Source organism: Pollachius pollachius (assembly GCF_949987615.1).
Source record: "Pollachius pollachius genome assembly, chromosome: 1".
NCBI classification, from domain to species: domain Eukaryota; kingdom Metazoa; phylum Chordata; class Actinopteri; order Gadiformes; family Gadidae; genus Pollachius; species Pollachius pollachius.
In genome coordinates, this window is record NC_136934.1 from 16376782 (window position 1) to 16403789 (window position 27008).

The 27008-nt window shown below is 44.3% G+C and overlaps 1 protein-coding gene across 1 annotated transcript in view; it reads right to left on the reverse strand.

Moving 5' to 3' along the window:
* Positions 1–3153: 3153 nt before the first annotated feature.
* Positions 3154–27008, reverse strand: part of grid2 (glutamate receptor, ionotropic, delta 2) — a gene marked incomplete at both ends in the record, with an annotated part of 386075 nt that continues 362220 nt past the window's right edge. Inside the window, 3 exons of the mRNA XM_079730216.1 lie at positions 3154–3636; positions 12591–12834; positions 22499–22665. Coding sequence (XP_079586342.1) covers positions 3154–3636; positions 12591–12834; positions 22499–22665 — 894 coding nt within the window. The remainder of the gene's footprint in view (positions 3637–12590; positions 12835–22498; positions 22666–27008) is intronic.

The following is a 27008-nucleotide window of genomic DNA, read 5'->3' on the forward strand; positions in this document are numbered from 1 at the left end:
ATTACCTTTGGGTTGTGGACGAGCAGCCCGCACTATTCTCCACAGCAGGTTCGCCCGGTAGTCAGTCACACATACAAATGCTGGGCAGTATAACTTGCCGTTGCATCATTAAACAGCTATGGAGATATTAGTTATCAGTGTATCAGAGAAACAGCAGAAGGTTGATTGTAATGCTTTCACATTCAAATCTGAAGTTTAACCTCACTTGGGAAAATGCAATGTGACTTTTTGTTTAGGAGCAGTTGGCAAAAAAAACAACAAATACCCTCCCACTGTAGAAAACCTGTTTATTAGACAAATTATACACAGAAAGCTTTGCCACTTGTAACAGGGGCTCCGGTTGGTTCAGTTTTTGAATAATATGCAACACATACAACAAAATAGGCCTATATTAAATACTGTACATCATAAGCTTTTGAAAATTATCAAGTAAATCCTGTATGTTCTATGTTTGAAATTAAAAACATGTTAACGGATAGCACGAGAGCAAGTTTGTGCATGCTATCTTTTTAATCAACTTGCTACTCTTTTGTTATTTAGCCAGCAACTCATAAAATGCACTCTGGATGAGATGAGACGTGAAGAGTCTATTTGTGTTCGAGTTGACTCTGGGCAGGGCAGGAGATAACGTTAAAATCTAAACTTAACTCTAAAGCTTATAATGATATAACCTTTCCTTTTTTTGTTAAACAAAAATAGCATTGACATGTAAAATATACATTTTTTTTTATAACGTCTCTCTCGTTTATATGAAATAAAACTTTAAAATGTTGTCTGTGTCCTACTTGTCATTCAAGAGTCACACTGAAGCCTATTAATAACGTAAGAATGCCTGGAAATGCTCCAAAACGCTGCAGCTTCACTGAGTACTCTATGCACAACATTTTGCGGCTTTTACTTCATAAAGATAACAAACTGAAAACTTGTTCTAAAACACTAACATTATCAATAATCAATAAAGTGTTAGTGAAAAAAAAAAGATTTGGCTCATTTTCACCAGTTCACCCCCCCCCCCCCCCCCCCTCCCCTCCCAGTCGATTAAAGTTTATAATGTACTACTCCCTCTCCCCGTCCCTAAAATGCACCTTATTGGTTTGATTTTAATCAGTTGGCACTTTAAAAAATAAGTTATACAAACAGTTTCCTTAACATTAGACACATGAAATAGAAGTGTATTTCGGACTGGTTGAAAGACATCAGAACCTGCTAGGATGAAACTTCTAACCCGTCGGGGACCACAACCTTTCACTGAGCTTGCAGTGCCATGGCGCTTAATTCTACTGATTTCAACTGCCGACTTAATTGAAAAATGTGATTTGAAAAAGGGCTGAGGAGAATTAATAAATCAAGCTTGTTGACAAAAGGCCTGTACGAGCAATTGCTGAATGTCTCCTTCCCCACCAAAATACAGCTTCATTTCACCACTTTAGAGGCACGTGCCCGGATTTGAGTAATGACACAAGGTTACACAATTGACCGTCTATCTCTCATTAAAACTTCTGAGCCATGGAGAAAAATGTAAGCCAAGAAAGAAAAAGCAAACATCAAAAATAGAAGTAAAACTCTGAATGCCCAAACGATGCCACACAAGAGACTACTTGCCCCCTTAATAAGCAGTTTTGAAAGAAAAAATATCTTAGAAGGAAATAACTAAAAATGAAACAATTAGCAGTCAGTTCAAAACAATGTTATTCTTTTGTACCTGACCATAAAACATTCCACGCATTAAAACCTTTTTTCCTGCCAAAAAACTAAAAAGAAAGACACAAAATAAGCTTTAGCTTTCTGAAGTCTTTGAGCTTGTCTTTTAACAGAGTTCTCTCTCGAACTCTGATTGGATAATCTCACCTTTCTTTGAAAAGCAGACAGCACAGTTTAGGTGAAAGGAAAAAAAATGAAAAATCTGATCTACATACAATCACTTACAGGTCTGTGAGCACTGGTACAGTGCAGTGGGATTGACAAAGAATCAATCGCACTTATGAGCATCAAATGGTGGAAACAGTTACAGGCCAATGCGTCAAAATGGCAGAAATAGTTTCAGGCTGAGGCAGCAAGAGTTCTGGCTCAACAGTGTTAGGAACGTTTGCCCGTGGTTGCGTTTGAAACTGATTCCAAACCAACTCACCGAAACAGTGTTTTGCTCCAGTGATCTGAAAGTGTTAGTTATTTTCAGCCTTTTTCATTTTATCCCATGGATGAATACACATTTTGAATCACAGATACTGGTGAAACGGTCCCAACGATTGAAAAGAGATTGGGTGCACTACCCAGACAATGTAAAGACAGCGTAGAATTGAAAACATTGGCAGATCTTCCAAATGAGCACTGCCATCATCCCTTCAAGGTCCATAGTTGGTTGCCATACTTAAGCATGTCCCAACTCACAACTTCATGTGTGGTCAGATGTACGTTTCTAGCAAACAACTGCATCCAAGCTCATTCAACTCTGTTTGCGCTACTTTAGGTTCACTTAGGTCAAGATACCCTGTTTTAGTCCTTCAACGTTGGCCATCTTGTAGGAACAGTTTTTTCTCTGTTTCCTGCTGTCGTAGCGCACGCCCTAACCACCGAGGTGGGGTTAAGACAGTACCAGGAGTCATTTCCGTACGTCTCCTTTAAAGTAGTCCTCGTAAAAGATGAAAGAATAGAAAACACATAGCCCAAACACACAGACCCTCGATTCAAAGTAAATCCCAAATAACCACAAAGACGACGACAAAGCAAATGTTCCGGTCAACAGCCCGTTTCTGACCCCCCCCACACCCACACACACACACACACACACACCACCCACACACACACCACCCCATCACCAGCTATTACACAGGTGGACAAAAACACCACCCCAGTGGAATCGCCCCGCCATTTTCGATGTACAAAAAACAAACAACCCTCAAAACACCTCGAGCAGACACCGACAAAACAAAGGGGTTCCTATTTACATAAATCTATATTCAGAATGATATCCGTTTTTTAATACTTTTTTTTACTTACTAGTTTGTTTGCTTATCATCTACAAGATTCTACAAGAACACCTCCCTTTCTCCTCGTCCTCCTCCTCCCTTCCTCCCCCCCTCCCCCCCCCCCCCCGCCCCCTCTCCTCCTCCTATACAACCCTCCCTTCCTCTTCCTCCTCCTCCCTCCTTACCCTTATATGGAGGTGCCCCTATCCGGGTCGTTACCGTATCCAAAGTTGGGCCCGGGCCCCGTAGGCTGGTAGGGGATGGACGACATAGTCTTGATGGGGCTGCGGAAGAAGCCGCCGTTGGGCGCCCTCTGCCTGAAGGGCCCCACGCCGCCAGTCCGGTGGTCCTGCATCATGCCCCCCCCGCCACCCATGCTGCCGCCGCCGCCGCCGCCGCCGAAGCCCGCGGCAAACCCGGCGGCGGCCTTGGCGGAGAGGCTGCGGCTCAGGGTCTGGATCTGCTCGGGGATGAAGGTGGTGGTGGTGATGTGAGTGTTGCGGAAGTCGCTGATCTGCTCCAGGGCCTGGCGTGCCGCCGGCAGGGCGTCCATGTCCAGCGGCGTCAGATCGATGGAAGAGGTGGAGAACTGCTTGTGGGGGCTTTCGTCGTCGGTGCACAGGCTGTTAACCCGGCGGTGTAGGTGCTCCAGGTCGATCTCCTTATCGTCCTGCGGTTGGGGGAGGGGGTAGAGGGGGGAGAGGAGGGCGAAAAGGGGAGATGAAGGAGAGGAGGGCAGGGCGGGGTGGGGGGGAGGGAGGGTCGATTGGGAAAAAAAGGTGAGGGATGGGGAGAGATTTGGTGAGAGTGTTTTTAAGGGAGGAAGAGAGAGAAAGGCCATATGCCGGAGAGCAGCAGAGGAGAGGTTGGCAGCAGAGGATCCAGGAGGAGGTAAAGGTCAGACCAGGAGGAAGAGGTTAGACCAGGATGAAGATGAGGAGGGACACGGGAGATTAGTTTAAGAAAAGAAAGGGTGAACAGAGGAAGAGAGTATGGAAATAAGGAAGAGCGATAGCATTCAACGCCAGGGAAGATCATCCATCCGTCCGGAATATAGTGGCGGTGATAAAAACAGAAATAAGTGTAAAATACCACAGAGGAGGAGTAGAAGGTGGCATCCATTTGGTGAAAAGAGGGGTTGAGGAGTTCACAACCAAATGAGGAAGGTGAGCGAAGAGGAAGGAAAAAGGTGACACAAGGATGAAGTGACAATGGAGGTGTGGTGGAAAGCAAGGGGGGGGGGGGGGATAGAAAAGCACACTCTGAGCTGCAGTTCGCATATTGAGAGAACACACACACACACACTTAACCTTGTTCAAGGTCTGTAGGGGAGTGCAGCTCAGGAATACAACCAATACTGTCACCATGCAGCGCGAGGCGTGTGTTTGGTCTACTGCCATTCAAGAGTTACCATTCAGCTATTGCTTTATACATGCAAGATCAATAGTACAATTGTTATATATTATATATATATATTAATATATATATATACATATATACATATATATATACCGAATGAGGAGAAATATTGATGGGCAGAGGATTCATTCATCTCTACTTATACTTTAAGCAAACTTATTAATTCTTCTCCTGCTTATATACTATGCCACTTATAGTTACTACAAGACATCAACTTAACATTACTTTAGGCAGTGCTTATCCATATAGTCTATAGGATGGTAACACTGAGTGGGGGCGGGGGTCATGCCAGTGTTCAACAGGGGATGGTATGAGGGACAGGAGTGCAGTTTGGGATGAATGATTTGTGAAGTGACCTCATGGATCCTAGTGGTGGTTGATTATTTTTTATTTTTGAGAGCAGATTTGGTTGTTTGGATTAAAAGAAGGAGAGGAAGAGTTGGTGGCAGGCATACGCACAGACAAAGTGCCTGCATGTGTGCCATGTGACATCACGTGCACCATGTGACATCACGTGCACGTGGTGGTGTGCGCTTGTGTGTGTGTGTGTGTGTTTGTGTGCCAGTGTGTGCCTTGAGTGTAGTGGATTGAATGGAATGTGGGAGCACAGGGCATGTAAGGCTCAACACTTACAAATCGTTTTAGAGACTGCGGGCGGGGGGTTACAAAGTGGAAGATGGGAGGAAGGGGAGGGAGGTCTCATTCTGGTGGGAAATCAAGGGGTTCTCACTTTGGGCAGAGAGGGGCTGAAAGGACATAGCACAATGTTTAAGGTGAAACAAACAAATCCGTTGACCCTACCCTTTGGTTGTGTGGGGGGCCTGGATGGGAGTCTGGGCCGCTCAAATGCAGTTCAGAGTTCAGTGATTGCCCCCTGGTGGTCATCTGAGGTACTGCCAGGAGGGGGAGGAAACGGGGGTGTGTGGTAGTGTTTGGGGGTTGGGAAGGGGTTGAGGGCACTGTCCTCTGTGCTGAAGGATTAAGGTTAACGTTGTGTGCCACACACATCCATACACCAATCATTGTGTATTCGTAGGTCACATTGAGTGGAAGATAGGTGTGTAAATTAAACTAATAAAAATACATGCAAATCCATCAAAAGGTTTATTTGGGGATTCATATCAAACTACTGGGGGCTAAGGCTAAGTAAAGGGAAAAGTTTTATTTGGTGTTTCATATCAAACTAAGGGGCTAAGGCTAAGTAAATGGAAAAAGTATATTTGGTGTTCCATATCAAACTACTGGGGGCTAAGGCTAAGTAAATGGAAAAGGTATATTTGGTGTTCCATATCAAACTACTTGGGGCTAAGGCTAAGTAAAGGGAAAAGTTATATTTGGTGTTCCATATCAAACTACTTGGGGCTAAGGCTAAGTAAAGGGAAAAGGTCTGAGGGTTTGGTGCACAAATACAGGGGCCGGTATGGTTTAGAAACGTTAATTTGTAAATTTCTACCTTCTTTCAGTAAAACGTCCACAATATAAAACTACAGAGAGGGCTTGGACACAAGTAGGCCAATATCAAGAACAAAAATATTGACATATATTAATATTACCGCTTGGTTCACAATATATTCCTTAATATGTGGCTGTTTTGCAGATGGTTATTAGATAGCTTCATACGTTGTGTTAAAGTTATTATCTGTTTTCTGAAAACTGTTCTATAATATGATTAAATTAATGTAATTTATTTTATTTAACAAGCCCCCGTATGGGATTTGTCTCATTAGACGTGGCCCCTCTTGAAATCAAGAGCGATAAATAGCAACATCTTGTGGCCAAAAGGCCGAACTGCGTACAGTTTGAATAAGACAATAGCAACGCAAAACTAAAACGGATTTACACAATTACGATTAACCAAAGCGCTACTGTGCCGTAAACGCCAAAGGTATAACATTCTCTGATTGCCTATTTTTTTTATAAACACACCTATCCCTGATCTAGACCCCTGGGCCGTGCCTACTGTATGTATAACCTTGGGGTGGGCGGAGAGGTGGTGAAGGTGGTCATTCTCATTTTGGGGGCAAGCTCCGAGGCGTTGGAGGGCTCGTAGGCCCGCTGGACGATCAGGGCACAGGGCAGGTCGCAGCACGCCGGGGGCTGGTAGCGGGTGGAGTTTTGGGCGGTGCCTCCGGAGGTGACGGAGGTCTGGTGGTGATGCGGACCCCCCAGGGTTAGGTGGTGCTCGCTGTTGGGGGCGTGCGGGCACGAGTCGGCGGCCTGCCTAGCGGACGGACCCTCGGCGTGGGTCGGCTGTGTGTGTGTGTGTGTGTGTGTGTGTGTGTGTGTATGTGTAGGTGTGTGTATGTGGACGGGGATGAGTGAGTGATGAGTGAGTGCAAGTAAATAAAAGATGGCAAGTAATGTGTTACGTTTGTTTGGTTGCAAAAGATAGGTGCAGGCAGACGGACAGACAGACGGACAGAGAGAGACAAACAAACAGACAGACAAACAGATATTACATGGTTAGAAATGTGGGATGATATTCAGAGATAAGAGCCAGGCGGATGAAAGGTTGGAGTGGGGAGGGGGAGAGAGAGAGAGGGAGCACGAGAGAGAGGGAGGGAGGGAGGGAGGGAGGGAGAGGGAGCGAGAGAGAGAGAGGGAGAGGGAGCGAGAGAGAGAGAGAGAGAGAGAGGGAGCAAGAGAGAGAGAGAGAGAGAGAGAGAGGCTTATTTAAAAGGCAGACAGACAGTCCGGGGAGGGGGGGTGGGGGGGGGTGAGTAAGAGAAGAGACATGACGGTCAGTCAGCACACAGTCCAAGCTGGTTGCTCTGTGCTGTCCTCACACAGACATGCACATCCATCATATACCTGCAAGGGCAGTAGATGTTTACAAAGCTCCCTCTCTCTCCCTCTCTCTGTCACTCTACCCCTCTCAACACTAAGTGCTTATCTTCAAAACAGCGGGTAAAAAAACAAGCCCACTATCGACTTCACGAGAAGCCGGGGTAGTGACAGAGATTGACAGAGAGGGTTTCTTTACAGAGTCAGAATGAGTAGGTTGGCCGTGAACGTAGAAGGACACAATATTGACATTGGAAACTTTCTTGTGTATCACAGTATGTAGCTTTTGTTAAAAAAACTGAGTACTCATTCTAAATCGATAAAGTACATGTCACACATGACCCAAAAACTGCTGGCAAAGCGCAAGAGTTCTGACAATGGCACTGAATAGAAACCTAGAAGGTGTGAATTAGCGTGCGTTATATTAACAAATTAATTTCATTGACAGAACTCTTTCCTTTCCTTAACAAAGCTGAAGTCAAACATTTAAAAGCAACAAGTGGGCCTCGAACACTCATGGGAAAGCAGTTTCAAATCATAATGGTTTCATTCACATTTTTCCAAAAGGGTTAGGAATTGGAATGTATGCCTGCTCCCAGACCAGTGTTAGAGGCTCCAAGGTCGTTTTCTTAACAGATATGCTTTATTATGGACCACCAAAGCCCATAACCTGACATCAGCCAGGTACAGATAACAACTATTAAAGCATCGAGGTGCAAACGAAGACCACCAGTGGCCCCTATTAACATGTATTTGGCACATTGAGCCCTGGTGCACTGAACACAGTTGTCAAGGTTTCTCTAGATGTGTGGCTGAATGGTTACAGCCTTACATTAAGCGTTAATCCAAACACAAACACGAGCCAGCCAGCCCACAGTTAACGCCGTCTCAAAGATGACATAAGCACAGTTGGATGCATGGGAAGAAGAGATATGTTGAACATGTAGTTATGTACGCGTAAGAAAGACAGAAACACTAATACAGCTGGCTAGAAATATGATAATATGGAAAACAGATGCTGGATGCATCTGCATGTATGGGTTGGTGCCGATGGGTGTTTGTGTGTGTGTGCGTGTGTTTGTGTGTGTGTTTATGTGTGTTTGTGTGTGTCTGCTTTTGATTCGTGTTTACTCTATATGCGTTTCTGTGCCTTTGACAACATTCCTTCCAATGGTTTGATTTAGTTATGTTGACATTGACAGAGTCTCACTTTGCATCATGAAGCACACTCACAACACCGAAGTGAAAAAAGACAACACATGATCAATAAAGCAACATGGATTATGAAGAAATCAAACTGAAACATTCTTGTGGTATGATGGATTTACACAATTGACACAATGTGGAAGCATTGACGTTATTAGGACTGATGATTCTAAGGAAGATAACCATAATATCAATATGACATTTAATAAGACCCTTAACAGGGCAGTTGCATGCATGTGTGATGGTGAATACATGTTTGGGTGTGTGCGTGCTACTTATTATAATTTACTCTTCATAGGACATATATAATTGACCTTTTGAGAAACAGTATATTGAAAACAATTACCAATCAATAACATGTTAGTGTGTATGTACAAACATGGACCCGGTATCTGTGCTAAGTCCATGTCTGATTTATGATGCCAAATCTCAACATAACGAATATTAGACAGTTGGTAATACAACACATTTAGCTATGACCTAAATAGGCCTGTTTAAAAGGGAATTCAGGGAATGTGTTTGAACATGATGTCGTGAACTGGCTTAATGTGATGCTGGGGAATAAAGCACTTTGTTTTGGTGGAGAGAGCGTGAGCACCACCTCTCTCAAGTCTTCATGGAAGGTTTCAATGCTGTCCGTCTGCGTGAGGAAGACAACTCCCACACCGCAGGGGATGCGTCATCAAGCGCTCCCCCACTGCTCGTCACAACGGGGCATTGTACGAAAACATGGTTCTTTTCATCTTTCATTTCGGTTTTTCAAAATATCTTTAAAAAAGTCCACGGAGACCTTTGAACACCGTATCGACCCGTAACACCCCTTCCCATGTCCCCCCTGCCTCTCCCCACTTGCCACGACTGTGGAGTCAACGATCTGCCAGCCCCACATGAGCGGGCCCGTTTGGGGGTGGTTTGAGCAGGCAGTGGAGCTCCCGTCTGGAGCCATACGCCAGCGGTGTGTTCACTCCCGTGATGGGGTCAATAACGTCAGGGGTCAAGTATCAAAAACAAACCAGGGTCCACTGAGCCCTCCCCCATGGCTCTCCACGGCAGCAGGCTACGCCAGCCATTAGCTCGCTTATTGCTTCCGACGCTAATCGACGATGGCTTAGCCGTGGCTGACTGCTTAAGGAGGTTCACGTACGCTCTGGATTGCTTATATATATACACACATTCCTATGATACACATATATATATATATATAAAATATATATTTATATGATTCTGGATATTGACAGACTGATTTGTTTACATCTTCCCTTTCATTTCATAAGGTTTATTGTTAAAGCATATCTTGTCCAGTCATGACATTTTGTTAAATCCGTTTGCAATAGATTCACAACGCTTTTTCTTTAAAAAAAAAAGGTTGATACCTGTTCCTCCACCAGCAGAGCAGAGTCAGCTACCCCCCGCCCCCCAGGAAGCGTGTACATATTTAGAATCTCATCACGAAGTAACGGGTCGCGTTGGGGGGCTGTCCGTAGATCAATGCCTTCGATTTCCACTGGAGGGGCTTCTTCCCAGAGACGGGCCCCCCCGCCCTTGAACACCATCTTCAGATCATATCAATGACCCCCCCCGCCGGGCCACTAGTGGCTACTCAACTGCAGGGCCTGGGGCTGGGGCCCCCAGGGGCTAATGAAGTGATGGGGGGAGGGGGCGAAGCTGGGGCAAGTGTTATGACCCTATCTGGAGCGACAGCGCTACTGCTGGATGTGGCTGGGGTTTAAGATGAGGAGTTAGGGTCCTTTGTGGTCCTCTCAGTGGCAGACGGGCCCACTGGCCTGAATGATAGATGAAAGCTGCTGGCCAAGCAGGGGGGCCGCGAGAGGGGGGAGGGGAGGGCCGGGACCCTGTTATCTGTGTGTGTGTGTGAGAAACAATATGGAACGTGTCACCGTTGCTTGATCAAAGACTTTAAGAAAGACTTTATTGCTGAAGGAGTATGGTGAGGGGGCATTGGATTGATGTTGTGTTTGTGAGTGAGTGAGTGAGTAAATGAGAAAGCGCGAGAGAGAGAGAGTGTGTGTGTGTGTGTGTGTGTGTGTGTGTGTGTGTGTGTGTGTGTGTGTGAGATATACTCTTTTGAATCTACAATCTCCCTATTCTGATCATGATACATCTAAGATTCTTCTTTGGGAAATGAATAAAAAATAAATAAACGACTATCACCCTTGTTATATAGACTCAACCACAGTAACTTTGATCACATCAACCGTTGTGACGATGAGGAAAAATATAAACCATCTGCCATCATCCAGACATCCAGATGTTGATCAGCGTCTCCATGTCATCGTTTTAGACGTCGTCGGTTCAAACACTAGCTCCACCTTAAAGGCTTCTCGCGGGGGAGAGGATATAGCGGGGTATCTACTTCAAACACCTGCTTTGGAACACTGCCGCGCCATCCACCCTTTAGCATGAAATCTTTCCTGATTTGCCGGCAGATCAAGCAGCAGCAGTGCGGGTCACACGCATCCTCTCCCGTCTTGTCTATTTCATCCTTAATGGAGCTTGAAATTAGAGATTGGGAAAAACTGAAAAATCCACTTCCGCGAGGATAAAAATGGGGACAAACTGCTCTGTTCAGTTCCTCTCTTCCTCAAGGTTAAAACAATTCACAAAACAATTTGTGACCGTCTTCTTCCCCCTGCTTTAGCGGTTATGTTTTCTTTTGAAATTGAACTTCGAAATGGCAACATATTGATGTCCTAACTCCAAGTCTACCCATTACCAATGATTAACTTGAAGGAAACTTGTGTGTAGTGATGGGAGTTACATCATTGGAAAAGCACCTGACCGATCCAAAGTACTTGGCTTTTTCATATATTCCGTATTTTCTTTTCTTTGCATTTGTGGATTTCTGGTTTATGCCTTTTCGTGCTGCTTCAACTCTCTGCATAAAAAAACCCCAAGAATAAACAACATAATCAGTGTTGGTTCATCAGTGGCTTGATTTGCATTGCAGATATGCCATGCTTTGGTGAACTCTTCAGTTTTAATGAACGCTATTTACATGACTACTTAATCTGCAGTAAACAGACCAGTAGGCATGAAGGGTGACTAAGAAGATTAGAGGGAGAGACATTAGAAAGTGTGTTGATATAACTCGCTACAAAACCATACCAGTAAACTACATTATGAAGGAATAAGACCTCTTATTAAGTCCTCTTATTTAATCATCAAATTAAATCAGCAACATTGTCTTCCTTTGAGCTTACAATTATCCATGTAGGCTAAAAAGAGGAATTGTCTTTCCATAAGATACTCTTCATATATGAATGCTACCTGCAGTACATTCTCACAAGTCTCATTTGACTTATTGACACTCATCGATTCTGGACATTGACGGTTGTGTGTTGCATGTGTGTGATGCAGCAGTTGAAGTTAGTTGCTTGATAGAAAATGGGATAAAGAGAAAATTAATGTTATGGAGTATGGAACATGATGCAAAAGTGCACCAGTGGCAAAAATGCCATTTATACAGTGCTAACGTCTTCACTGTCTCTCCTCACATATGATCACATTGACACGTGTTAAAAGCTGTTGCCCAGGGTCCTACCAATGTGTTTCCTCCATGATGCCCGTGTAAAGGCTTTTTCTATTGAGCCAGACTGTCAGCTAACAGGTTTTGTTCATGGTCCCTGCGGGTATTCTTGTATATTGGGCTGTTTGTATCCAGGTGTCCAGCTATGGCCTTGCAACTTTAACCTTCACAATTTGGACTGTACCTGTGTTCACTCAATCTGATCTGTGTTTTCCGCCCCAATGTGAGGCTTAGTGCTGTTTAGGCAATATTTCTAGCAACTCTAGTTAAAGTTATTGGTCACAGATAAGAACCTGGACCAAGGAGTGGTATTCCCCACTTTCACAAGCGGTAGCTTGCACCCCTGCTCACGTAACCAAATAGTCTCCCGTACGGGAGCAGTAGGGAAGAGTGAGGGAGGAGGTTCTCTCTCCTACCATTCTCCTTATCTCCCTCCCTCCCCCGCCTCCCTCATACTCCCCTCCCCCTCCCTACCTCCCCACCGCTCTCCTTCCCCCCTTTCTCCTTCCCTTCTCTCAAATCCCCCTACCCCACGCTTCTTCCCTCCCCATCTGTCTCCTTCCTCCCTCACCAACCTCCCTCCCCTCCCCTCACCAACCTCCCTCCCTAGGACCCTCCCATCCTCCCCCCCCGTCGCTCCCCTCCCTTCTCCAACCCCCACACCGTACCTCCTTGGAGGGCACGCGGGAGCCCTTGCGGCGGCTCCACCAGCTCTCCACCATGGCGATGAGGCAGGAGAGCACCACGCCGGCTGCCAGCACGCAGAACACGCCGGCGAAGCTGTGGATGTCCAGGGCGCTGCCCCGCTGCTTGTTGGCCTGCCCGGAGCCCAGCAGGTCACACGGGCTCTCGCGGGGCCACCACTTGACCTTCAGCAGGTCCATGTCCCCGTTCTGCTGCAGCTCCAGGATCCTGAGGCACAAGGGGCGCACACACACAGACACACACGCGAACACATGAACACAAACAGGGTGCACAAATACACACATGCACACACACAAACCACACAGGTGCACACACACACACACACACACACACACACACACACACACACACACACACACACACACACACACACACACACACACACACACACACACACACACACACACACACAAATACCTTAGTCTTCATGATTTAACAAAAACATGATGGCAGAAAGTCCCCAAAACATCAAACCCAACCCTGTCTCCTTTGATTAAGCGTCAGATACAATCGATTTTATTTTAAACGAATTATCACAACGCCATACGTTACTCAGTTTGAATTCTTAAATCTATTTTCTTTTAATTATTTTTAATTCACCATTGTTGCATTCCCTTTTCCACCTCTTGAGTGCACTGTTGGCCAGCTTTCAGAACCTGCCCCTCCCTCCCCAGACCCCCACCAGCAGCCCTAGTTCCAGGCTGTCAGAGTCATTACGACGAGCATTAATAGGTTTCTGCGTGAGCGTGCGCTGCCACAGCCAGCGTCCTGCCGGCTCACGGCTGTGGTCCCATGAGTGACGGCTGCAGAGAGGACGGAGCGTCGTAGTCAACGGGGACCCTCTGCTGGCCTTCAGCTACTTTATTTAACTGGGTCGGTCATTAGGGTCCGGAGGGGGGAGATGAGAGAGAGAGAGAGAGAGAGAGAGAGAGAGACCAAGGGACAGGGACATTGAGAGGGTGACATAGAAAGGATGGACAGACAGACAGAGAGAGAGAGATACAAAGCCTCAAAAAGCTGTGTGTCAGCCCCACACATCTGGAGACACTCGAAAACCCAGGCACGGAGATGGACAGCAAAACATTGACACCAAAGCGTCCATTGGCACAAGCCAATAAAAGTAATAATTTCCCCACATGAAATACAAAAGGTGACAGTCAAAGCTGCATGAATCTTCCAAGCAACGCTAAAATATGTTGATACGTTTACAGAACAGTGACAGATGGTTATTAGTTTCAGAGCTTCCCTGGGGACTAAGCTGGGCTACAAGTCGGTTTGTGCATTCTCACACAATCTGACAATGACCATCTCTGCTCCCACACACACACACACACACACACACACACACACACACACACACACACACACACACACACACTCTAAAATCAATCAAGAAATGCAAATGAGCATGAAAGACAGCTTATATAATGTATTTTGTCTACAATAGCCTGGGATACAAGTCTTCAATATAAATCAACCAAAACGTCGTCTTTTCACAGTCATGTAACTCTCATTTAAGACACATTCTCTTATCTGTATCTGCTGGGCTAGAAAATGTTTCTGGTGTTTTGAGAGTTGGTGACAAGGCTAAAGTATGAGAAGTGCTCCAGGGTCAGACCAGATCAGAGGAAGCGCATCGTAAAGCCGAGGAAACCCACTAACAGACCAGAAGAGATGAACCAACAGAACAGATCAGAAATGATGAGACTGAGATAAACAGTTGGGTATGACTCAGAACTGCAGTTGAAACGCACACCAAACAAATAAGGCTTTGAACTTGATATCTATTAGAGTTGGATTGTCACATTTGAACACAAAATGTCACCACCCACAATTCCCTTGGGTTAATACAATAATAAAAACACTAAAAGAAAAATCTCTGTGGCATTTGATCCGCTACCTGTGTGTAAAGTTGAAGTTCAGTTTGGGATGGTGCTACACTGACACCTTATGAATCAAAATAATTATATTATCTTTTTCATATAAAAAAATTGTGCTTAAAATGTTGGCACAAATCGGACTTCAACTTTCAAAGTTGTTGAAATCCCTGAAATAAAGTGTTAGAAATTGAATTGTTTCATTACGCGCACACACACAGACACACAGACACACAGACACACACACACACACACACACACACAGGAACGCAAATGCACTTTCAGAAATAGATGGATTTCTCTTGCCGTAATGACACAGAATAAAACACACTCTGACCTATAAAATTGAATAGGTCATGTTTTGTGAACACAAGTCATCGTTGGATGCCATGCAATGTCTAACAAGTCATTTGTATGAGAAGAAGAAGCATATTTCCCCAGTTACAACAGGGAGAAAAACACATTTGTTTGTGGTTGTGGGACTACAGAAGTGCTACATGATGAGGTGAAGAGAAAAGCCTGTAAGTGCTTGTATCTGCGGCTTGAAATGGAATTTTAATTGCCTTATCACAGATAGATCTGAAGGAAGATGACAAGTTACATCTCAGTGGATGTCTCTTGACAACATGTTGACTAAATAAGAAAATAATTCTAAAACAATATTGACAGGGATTCTCATCCATTGAATGAACAAAACTGCTGCCAGGATAAAACAAGCCATTCTTGTTTTTAACATCTCCAACAAATGACGAGATAACAAATTTCTCTCTCTCTCTCTCTCTCTCTCTCTCTCTCTCTCTCTCTCTCTCTCTCTCTCTCTCTCCACTTCAACTGAACAAATATTCAACAGCAACAACTACCATTTAGGATTCAGAAATAAACTATCAATGAGAATAAATCAGAGCTGGGACCTTATGCATTAACAAGTACAGTTGCCACCATCCCCTGAACCTCCGGTACTAAGCTTCATCTGCATATGTCATGGATTCATCATGAAGTATTTTGATGGGTGTCTAAGCGCCAAATGTGTTTTTGTCAACAAGTGTTGGGGTGTATTTTATATCTCTCCTGATTTAACTGTTGTCGTCACATGAACCTTGTATGTGAAACAGATATGCATATGACGTGTGCGTCTGCTTTCTTCAGCATTTGAGACATTTGTGTCAACGTTTGTTGGTGCATGAGACTTTTGTTGGGATCAAGTTTTCTTATTTCAAAGACTGTGTGTGTCAACGTTGACATGTTGTGTGTTTAAGGAGTTATCACCATTGTGCTTTAAGATCATTGACTGACGAGGGAGATCCATAATGACTTGAACTCTCCCACTGGCTGTTAAACAAAATGAGAATGAGTGTGTACGTGTCTGCGTGTGTGCGTGTGCAGTATGTGTGTGTGTGTTTGTTCGCTCATCTTTCCCTGTGTGCTCCATTTCTGCCTACCAGCTCTCTCCGCAGTGGCCATTACTTAACAGCCTAGCCGTTGCCATGGTAACTTTATGGCAGCAGCCTTGATGGTCGAACGATCACACCACAATAGCTGACCGACAGTACCAAGGAATGAACGAAGAATGAAATACCCGAGAAATGATCAACATTCTAATTGATTCATACAAACCATGAACTGTGTAGATTAAATAAAAGGACAAATAAAACAGAGAAGAAGGAGATGTGAGCGTTTGTCGACAACACCGTGTCGCAGTGTCGCTGCACGCCGAGACGCTATAAACCACACACAATGAGGATCAAGTTATGATGTGATCCCTGCTTTCCTATGGTAGCCAGATACCGCACCCTCCAAGAACAGCTTCTAAGATTCGTTCAACTTGTCCCTCTAAATATATTTAGTAGTATGTTGCATTAGGTACATAGACATGATGTAGCTCTTAATTTTCCTGGGCCTTTTTACACTACAATACATACAAATACAGCCATGAGTTGATTAGCATACAGACAGAATAAAGTGACTCCCACTGGCTCTCATATGCATGACAAATGACAAACTGATGGAGGCATGAAGAAAATGGCAGAGTGAGAAAGGAGTCAGAAAAGTGAATAGGGAAGTGGAAATTGAATGACAATGGCAAAGCGTGTCCAAGAGTAACTGAAACAAAACCGGAAGGCACGTTTCATCTGACTTGATGCATGACAACAAATGGCAGAATGGAGGAGCAGAGGGGAGGTGGGAGGAGAGGAAGGGAGGGAGGGTATGTATTGGGGGGGGGGGATAAAAACAAAAAAAAACAATATATATATTTATATATATTGCATAAGAGGAAAATACTAGTCTGCCCCCCCTAAGATAAGTGAAGGTTGTCATCTCTGTCTTCTCAGTAAATGAGTACACCAGTGAGTTGACAGCTTAGTTACTGGCTGTTAGGCAGAGTCTGGATAGCAACAGAGACCTCCCAGCCTTCCCCACCTACATCACCGCTGATGTTGAATGCAACTCAAAACAAAAGGAACACCAGCATTCATACGGTAGGTTCCCACCCACAGGCCTTGATGGTCCATTGTCTACATATTGTTGTGGTGGTCCATATAGGTGGGGGAAAGTAGATGGTGGTGAAAATCAGATTTTAGAATGTGTTTGCACACCTCATAGTGGCTGCTTTATTGTTCTTTCAATTGTATTTGACAAGGAAATATGAACTATTCTAAACACCAATCCAAGCAATTTTTTTAAAATGTACAACCTGAGAAAGTTGTATTAAACGGTTGGATTTGAGATTTGACAACTTACTGGTTAGTGGAGTGGAATGGCTCTGCTTTTGATGGTAAATAAAATCTTTATTGTTCAGCATTAGATACTTTACAAATAAATGGCATGTCATGTGACTGTGACTAGCTTCATTGGTCATCTTTATCCACTGATCAAGACTCTCAGAGGGACTCACCTCTTAAGAAAGGGGTTAAATGGAGTGCTGATGAATTGCCCGAATGCATGACTTTAATTGGCATGTGGGTGAACGGGGACAAAACAATCCTCGCCTCAGAACGATAAGCAGTGTCAAAAACAAAAAATGAACGTCATCACAGCGAAAAGGTTGCTTCGGATGATCACATTGGAGGAGTGACAAAAATCAATGTAGATAGTCTAGAAAAGACGAGCACATAGCAGAAAAGAGAGAGAGAGAGAGAGAGTGAGAGAGAGATGGCTAGTGAGAAAAAAAATCAATGGGAGAAGTTGTTGCCAAGAACAGACGGCTATAGACATAGAAAAATAGAAAGAGACCGAAGTTTGGCAAGAAAGGACAAGATACAAAAATCAACTTGGAAGGTTGACAACGGAAACGAAAGCTAAAGATGACGACATAGAAAAATAGATAGAAAGCTTGCGAGAGAGAGAAATAGAGAGTCAAGGAGCGCTAGAGAGAATGAATGCAGTGCATCTCATTGTTATTAATAGATTTCTAATGAAACTACTGAGGGTGTGGGCAAGCTCTGTTTGTGATTGATTAGCATTGCGATGACAGCTGAGGGACGTACATAGTCAAGGAGAGGAACGAGACACTCACTGAGAGAGACACACACGGAGAGAGAGAGAGAGAGAGAGAGAGAGAGAGAGAGAGAATGGGAAAGAAATTTGATTGGCACTTGATGGGAAGATGGGAATCTGGTTGTCATTTTTCCCATAGTCACAGTGGTGACGCGTCCCCTTTTTCCTTCATATGTGTTTTACAGCCAGCTCTCCCCCTGTCACTCCTACACTACATCCTGACTTTAAACTGAGAGACAGTGATGTTCAGGGCAAATTTGAGACCTCACATGGAGCCCATTCCTATGTGTTTTTGTGTGTGTGTTTGCGTGTAAAACAGTATTGTGGTCAACATGCGTGTGGCTGTGAGGGTCAGAATGAAAGAGCTGTCATGTGAGAGTACCGCAAACCCATTCAAGTGGAACAGTTATTTATATCATTATTCGCAGTGTCTGTGTGGATTCTCTTTTGTAATGATGTTTTTGCCCTGGGTGTCTTACTGTGCGCCTTTGGCCCAGATGAGCTCGTAACGATTTTAAGAGAACATGTTTGAAACAAAACATTCATTGGCGAGTTATAGCAACCATTAAATCCTTATCTTGTCATCCAATTTCTGCAATAGCAATTACAATACATTTATAACAAATACAGAAATGTTGTACACAAGTTTCATTATTACATACAAACTGACAGTGGGTTTGTTAACTGAGTATTGAAGGGATAATTGTCCTTATAATCCTTAAAGCTAGGGTAGGCAACATTGGAGGAACCAGCCAGAGTAAGCTCGATTTGGAAAATATCCAACTGAATTTATTTTACCCCTCCCTTCAGGCTCCATTCAAAGCCAGTCCCACAACAAACATGACTAGCTAGCTAGCTAGTTTTGAGCAATAATCAGCCAATAATGTGTGTGGAACTTTATAACCAACTAAATAAAAAATTATTGTTAATAGCCTTTTTCGTCTTGCAGCTTTATCACCCCTAACCTATCTGGCAGTAACTTTATCCTGAAGCATCTCTCTCTCTCTCTCTCTCTCTCTCTCTCTCTCTCTCTCTCTGGGAGAATATGTGCTCTGTATTCATAGATACTCCGATTGGACTTCAAAAGCTCACACGAATTGGGTCAGCTTAGCGTTTGCCATGCATAGACTACCACTGAAGGTCGGCTGCACCTGTATTGTCGTTAAATCAAAATTTGTATGAACCGATTTAGGTTAAGAGATGATCTGTGATGGAGTAACTCAAAAAATCCCTTTATTCAGCAGTGGCTTGTACAAATTGCTTTTGACATTTTGATTTCCCTATGAAAAAGCAGCAGTCTGTTTGCTTATTCTTCAGCATAAAAGGAATGTTATCTGCGACCTAGGGGCCAGAGGTCATTATCCTTGACCACCAGCAAAACAACAGCAGGAATAATCTTTTATACCCATTTCTGACGAGGCAGCTATTCAAGGGCAGTTTTTTTTATCTATGTAGAATATAAATTGCTTTAAAATATTGATTCACTTTTAAATTTTCATTTCTCATTACATTTTTCAACGATGATATAAATGAATATAGATTCAAGAAATTTTCTGCATCGTAAACTAACTTTTGTTTCAGTCAATTCGTAAATCCATTTTCACAAGTGGCTTCATCAAAGTGGCTGTTTTGTTTTTCAACTTGACAATGTCTTTGCCAGGAGTGCCACTGATGGGAAAACATAAAAGCCAGCGAGCTAGCATCTCGCTGAAAAAATCATCAGAAAATGCTTTTTATGAGACCAATAGTTTGCTTTCTGCTTATGGGGTCTGATAAATAACGAGTGCAACTGCGCTTCCATATCTCTACAGGATTTATAAGCACACACACTTTGTAGTCCCAGGCAGGTTCCAATATAACAGTACACACGCTGGGAGAGAGGCGCAGAGGAAGGGATGGATGGAGGGATGGCTGGAGGGATGGATGAAGGGATAGAAGGAGAGTTAGATGGAGGGATAGATGGAGGGTTTGTAGAATGGAGGCAGGGAAGTGAGGGGGGCCTGACCAAGGCACTTGGGAGGGCAGCAGAGGACAGCAAACCATATGAATCATTGTTATTGCAGGCACACACACACACACACACACACACACACACACACACACACAGACACAAGCAAACACAGGCACACACACACAAACACAGGCAGACACACACACACACACACACACACACACACACACACACACACACACAAACAGATATCTTTTCATCACCCAAGAGCAATCTTTTATGGTATTGGAACATGCTGCAAAGAAATAAGTAATCTCAGGAACACCATGATGGGAGACGGCAGCCATATTTGTTTTGTAAAAGCTAAAATGTATCTAGAGCTGAGATCAAGATGAAAATAGAATTCACACCAACACGCACACACACATACACAAACACACATACAAAATCTCACAAGCACAATAACACATTTTCGTAAGTATTTGTCATCTCCTCTTGTACCCAGTAGGCATACTAACACACACCCACGCGCACACTCACACACAGGCTCTTACACACACACTCCAGCACGCACGGACACACACACACACACACACACACACACACACACACACACACACACACACACACACACACACACACACACACACACACACACATTAAAGAAGCATATTGATGAATTCCTATATTGATTGAAGCTTGGTATAGAAATTCATCTAAATCATCTCTCTCTCTGCGTTTATCTCTCTCTATCTCTCTCTGATCATCTTGCTGTTTCTCTCATCCAACAACCCCTCACCATCTCTTGATATTTCCCCTCTCCACCTCCTCTTTCGATCAGGGGCGATGTCAGGAGAAGTGCTGTTCTCATCTGAGGCTAGTTGTTGTTATTCCTCCGTCATCGTCCCGGTGTCACACTCACACCTCAGTCTCCGGAACGCAGCAAGCCTCACCTCACCCGGGGTGAAACAAGAAGTGATTGAGTGTGTGCACCGATGCTAGTCACAGCAGCTAAACCCCATGGTATGATACCGGCTGCACTGAATGGACAACAAATATAAATCCAGTGCCGCTCAAGCATTGGCAACGGGAGGAGCAATGGTCTTAACCCCTAATGCCGACCTCCAATAGCCAGGGCAGCTGACGGATGCAGCGTCGTTAGCCACATTAGCGTAGCCACTGTTGATTGTGAAACATTCCGGAGCCAAAATTTGAGCAACACGAGGGATCGATTTGACTCTAAGCACGTCGGTAAAATAAAGCATCAAACACGATTGGAGTACTTTTGCTCTCAACACTTTAGCTGTGTGCAAATGTTTTCTTTGCCGAGGGAGACCCTTGGAGAGGATTAGGAGAGGGGAAATGTTTCTCACCTGCGCCACTGCAGGGACCACTAAGACAATTTTCAGCTCCGCGCTTCGTTGACTCAGATAATCTAAAACGCTCGCATCGAACAGAACCAAAAAGAAAAACAAAACAATTATACCTCTGTGATAATTCTCTCGCACCGTTCATAATCTCTTTGCGTAGTGCAGGGTGCGCCGTGGGGAACTGGGGAGACAGTGCAAACTGCTTGGGCAGTTAGGTAAAAAATCAAGTGGGTTGTTGGAGGATCTGGGGACCCAAGTGTGTACAAACACGCCTGAAGTAAAGGGAGTGAAACGAAAACACAGACTCTCAATTAATCCCTCGTTTGCGCTAATAACTTTGGAAACAACTCATATTGTGGCTTATTTTCTGCATTTATTTTTTATTATTGGTTGAGAGGAGACGGGGATGAAAACACACGAGTAGTACGAGGCAGTACGAGGCCAAAGTGTTTTTTATCAAAGAGTTTTTCCTCATCTGCAAGCTAGCTCTCTGACTCTCTCACATACACACCAACACCTACCCACCTACCCCCCCCTCCCACACACACACACACACACACACACACACACCCACACATATACAATTTGGCTTATCACCGCTCACCATGCGCATCATGCGGAGGGATGGTGACAGACACAGGTAATCAAGGAGCAGATAGTGAGGTTTCTCCAGGGCGCTTAGGGCTAAACTAGCAAACCAGGGAATCAAAACTTTTCAGCAATGGAATCAAACAGCCTCGCCTATACAACCCTATTGTCTGACACAAAACACCCGTTGGCACCTGGTACCACCTCCGAGAGGAGACTTCCAGAGAAGACGTCTCCAGGAGGTGGTGATAATATCCGGATGATGCAAGCTTCTAACTGAGACGAGATGTCTCCAGGAGACCATGATGAAATACGGATAATGTGAGCCCTTACCTAAGAGGGGATGATGTGAGCTCCTACGTCAGAGGAGGCGTCTCCGGGAGGGGATGACGGTGTATGGATGATGTGAGCTCCTACCTCCAACCTGAGAGGAGGCGTCCCCAGGAGACCATGATGATATGCGGATGATGGGAGCTCCCACCTCCGAGAGGATATGTGTCCAGAAGGGGATGATGTGAGCTCCTACCTCCTACCTCAGAGGAGGCGTCTCCGGGGGGGGATGATGGTATGTGGATGATGGGAGCTCCTACCTCTGAGAGAAGACGTCCCGGTAGGGGCTCCCGTGCTGCATGGCGATGCCGTAGCCGCGGTCGGGGGCGTTGCTTGCCACCGTGTAGAAAGAGCAGTCCTCATCGTTCACAGCCACATACTCCAGCACAGCCGCATCCCACACAAAGCCAAAATGTCCGTATTTAACCTACAAAAAACGGAAAGAAGGGAACATCAGCAGGCTGTATCTGCAACAGGAAAAACCGACTGGCCTAATGGGGGGGAGGGGTTTAAGTTCCATGCTTCTGTGTGTGTGTGTATGTTTGTACCTGCACAATAGTTAGTCACGTGCACATTATCATAGGGACCATGTCAAAATGACCCCTCGTTAATTCATCATCAGAACTGGATCCTCTTAAGTCCCTCCCAATAAGAATGATTACATTAAGTTTGAGAAACTATTTTTGGAGACAATGATATTGAATGTATTTTTCACTAGAGAGAACGTTCACACCAGTCAATATTTACATTTCGTCACTTTACGGTTGCTTCCATCCATGACTTGTAAACGTCCATCAAAGCATACAACCAACATTGGGGCAACTACCATTATTAGTGCTGCAAAGCCACGTTTTGAAATAAATCAAACAGATGCATATAAGTGAGGGTTAGCAAAAGGCATCAGTCACAAGTGCTGGCATTTCATTATTATTATACGCTCATGAGTCTGTGTTGCTTAGCATCAAAAAAGAATTGCAGGGAAGTTGACATAATAGAACCAACATCCGTACACACACACACACACACACACACACACACACACACACACACACACACACACACACACACACACACACACACACACACACACACACACACACACACACACACACACACACACACACACACACACACACACAGCAGGTAGAAATAGTCATGGAAATAGTAGTGCTTTGAAGTGCCAGACCTGAAACCATCTGTTTGACAAGTTTTAAAAGAGAGAAGGATCGCTAGAAGTCTTGCTGGGATGGCGGTGAGCACTAAAGAACAGTTATTAGTGTCGAGAGCTGGGACACTTAACACTGTTGTCGCGTGTCTCCATCAAAGGCAGGGTTTATTCACAACAACACCGGGCACACTTCACAAAGCAAACCGTTGTTTATGCATCTCAATGGGAGGTCGATGGGATTCACTCACGAGGGAACCTCCACTTTAAATGTACTATCCGCTTTTACATGATGCCCGCTGGGACGGCACCCGGGACACTGGCCAGCTGTTTACAACACCATGATCGCCGTAGAGAAATGCTGGAAAAATCAGTTGTGCTGAAGGAACAGGGAGGACTTCTCCGAGGTTTAGGTATGATGTGAAATGATGCAGGGTGCACAGAGTTATCGCATGCCAGGGTATGTACATGCAGATCACAAGCAGCTGGTAAGTTTGAAGTTAAAATACATTTGAGAGCACAATCACCCTCAAGAAAATGCAGACGCTCTCTCTTACAAACTGAGAGGACAAACAGAAAAACTGATATGACATCATGGCTGAAACTTGCTTGGCCTCACCCATCCACACATGCCCACACATTGTACACAGAAGTATATCTTAAGTCAGTAATGGACCTGGTTTTCCTCTGCAACAGATGTGTTACTGAGCCAAGCTGGAAAAATCCATTAAACGAAAGAGACAAACCCCCTTGCCTTTGTTAAAGCATTTCAACCTATTTCCGTGCTCAATCTCTCGTACTTCTCCTTATTGACATTCATTCTCTGAAGAGAAAACACTGCACCATTTTGTCTTATTTTGTTATCTTGTCTTATTTATTATGTCTAGAACCCTTTTGCTCAAGTAAAACTAATTCAGTAGATCCATATGACCATGGACTTTTCTTGTAAAGGAAAGATAGGGGGAAAGATGCAAACATCCATGTTAAGAATAAAGCTTTCGAGCTAACCAGATGTCAATACAACCGCTACCGCTTTTATCGACAAAATACATAACTATAAAAAGTAAAGCATCAGTTCTGGTTTTAAAATGTTAAAAATCTATGCCCTGAAGTCATTAGCATCTAATTGCAATGCCTGAGGCTTCACAGAGAAGTGGTGATGCCCCTTAGTTCAGACAGTATATAACAACGATAGAGAGTGCATCGACCCACAAAGGATTTGGCTGCACTCGATCAAAGTCAGGAACCGGTATAGACCTCCAAAGTAATCTTCCATTTGATATTAAAAAGTAAAAAAAAACAACGTTTTCTTGGTATGTTTGAAACATAAGGATGTGAGAAGCAGGTTTTTTTCTGCGTTTGAGAAAACAAAAAGATGAAAGCACTTAAGACCTTTCACAGATAACGAAAGATGAAAACAGACTCCACCGAGGGGATTATCCTAATGAAGAAAAAGCAATGTTTGATAACCTTCGTTACCCTTTCCACAACACTTTCATAAGTGTTTGATGGACAGATTGATTGACTTGGCCACTTTGTCTTATGAAAAACCTCTGTTGTGTATGTTCTCTTTCTGCTTGTCATTAGCAGCCACATGAATACGTACTCCACCCCCAGACTCTGTCTACCCAGGGAGAGGTCAAGAAGCAGACCAATCATCTCTTTCTGTTTCGCTTTCCATCCCCTGTTGAAAGCCCCTTCAGGGGGGCCCCAGCATGAGGGCGGGAATGCAGCTTGGCTCATCGGGCTTCCCGACTCTTCTTAGAACCTTTAAAAAAATTGTAATTATTCCCAATGTCCTACGGGTGTTGAATCCTAAAATGTCCACGCCCGGTTTCTTTAGTATTAAGCCTTTGTAATCGTGGTTGCTGGGACCTGCTCTTCCTTGTGGGGCCCCAGCTTGGATAACTGGAGGCCATGGAAATCAGCTTAAGAATAGCTTGGAGCCCTTGCTCTGTTCCCGATAGCTAAGGGAATGTTTCAACCATCCCTTATCTGCTGTCATTTTATAATGTGCTACAGATAGAGGTTCACAAGTCTCACCTCGCCTACAGATAGAGCTTCAGGCAAGAAAAACACAAATGTTGGTTAAATGGCTAAAAAGCTTCTGCGCAAACGACCTGGCTGGGCGGTTTCTGCCTTTTGAAAATCTCTGTAAGAAACTTGCTACATGTATGTATAACGTGAATAATGTAAATCAAAAAATATATGTAAATAATGAATAGAAAATAGGATCAACCTAACAACTCAATACTGGTATGCGCATGTCTTCATCCTTGCACATTCATCCTTCAATAAAGAATGAGATAAAAAGGGACATCGGAGTAATGCAGCAGGATACATGGTAGACAAGAATGACTAGCGAATGAAAGAAAAATATACAGCCAGTGGAAAAAAACATGGGACAATTACTCAGTGTCACCATTGATATGGAACTCCGTTGTCTTAGCCTCAGAGTTTTTATAGGACCATAATTAGGTTAGTGAGTATGTGCTCAAGCTGACACACACATGCATGCACGCCCACTCGAACCGCACCTGTTATCTCTTGGCTTGTTTTCCACTGTATCTGCTTGCCTGTAATGTGTGCTGTTTTTGTTTGGGCTTGAGTCGCAAATTAGTTAGAATTTGCAAAAAGAGCCAATTCCCGTGCCAAATACTGTCAGAGTGTGTGCTGGCAGCAGGTCGGCTGATATGTGCATATCTGAATAAGGATTGGATTAGCTACTAACAAATCAATCATGTGTCCCGGGCAGACGGTGGCACTTCCCACATGCATTATAACTGCTCCGCTAGCGCTAGGGTGGGTGGGTGGGGGGGATAGCTCAGGGCAGCGTAACGTCCTCCAAACTTTTTTTTATTTCAGTTGGTTAAAAAAAAAAAAGGATTTTATTAGGTTAAATCTTTTTTTAATCTTTTGAATCTGTCTGGAACTCTGAAACACCCCTCACATCGACCAGTACGGATATCTCAGGTCACAAACCGTTCCGAAAAAAGTACGGGAGTAAACGAGCAAGAGCGATAGCGCGATGAAAACGAGTGTGACCGAATGAATAGGGTGAAGACCAATAACATTGCCTCTTATCTCTTGCAGGGCCCCACCAAAGTGGTAGAAGGAGAACAATATACCTCACAATAATATGATTACGTTGGCCGTGTCCCCGGACAACAGAGTGGGAGGAGCGCGCGTACAGTGTTTACAACATAGATCTCACACAATGGGATAACACAGACTGTTGCACAGGTGGTATCTGTACCCTGCGATTTCCTCCATCTTGTCTCGCCTGCCTGATTTAGCGGCAGCACTCAGCCTCCCTGTCCCCCAGTAAGAAAACAGTTTAATCTACTCAAGTGGATATTGGTTGGTGTTTTTGACCTTTTCTGTATCTTCCAATTTGTTGTCCCCACTTTTTGCTTAATTAGCTCTCAGCTGTCATCCATTTGCTACACCCAAAGAGAAAACACCCACCCACCCACCATCTCTCACACACACACACACACACACACACACACACACACACACACACACACAGACACACACACACACACACACACACACACACACACACACACACACACACACACACACAGGGGCGCGCACAAACA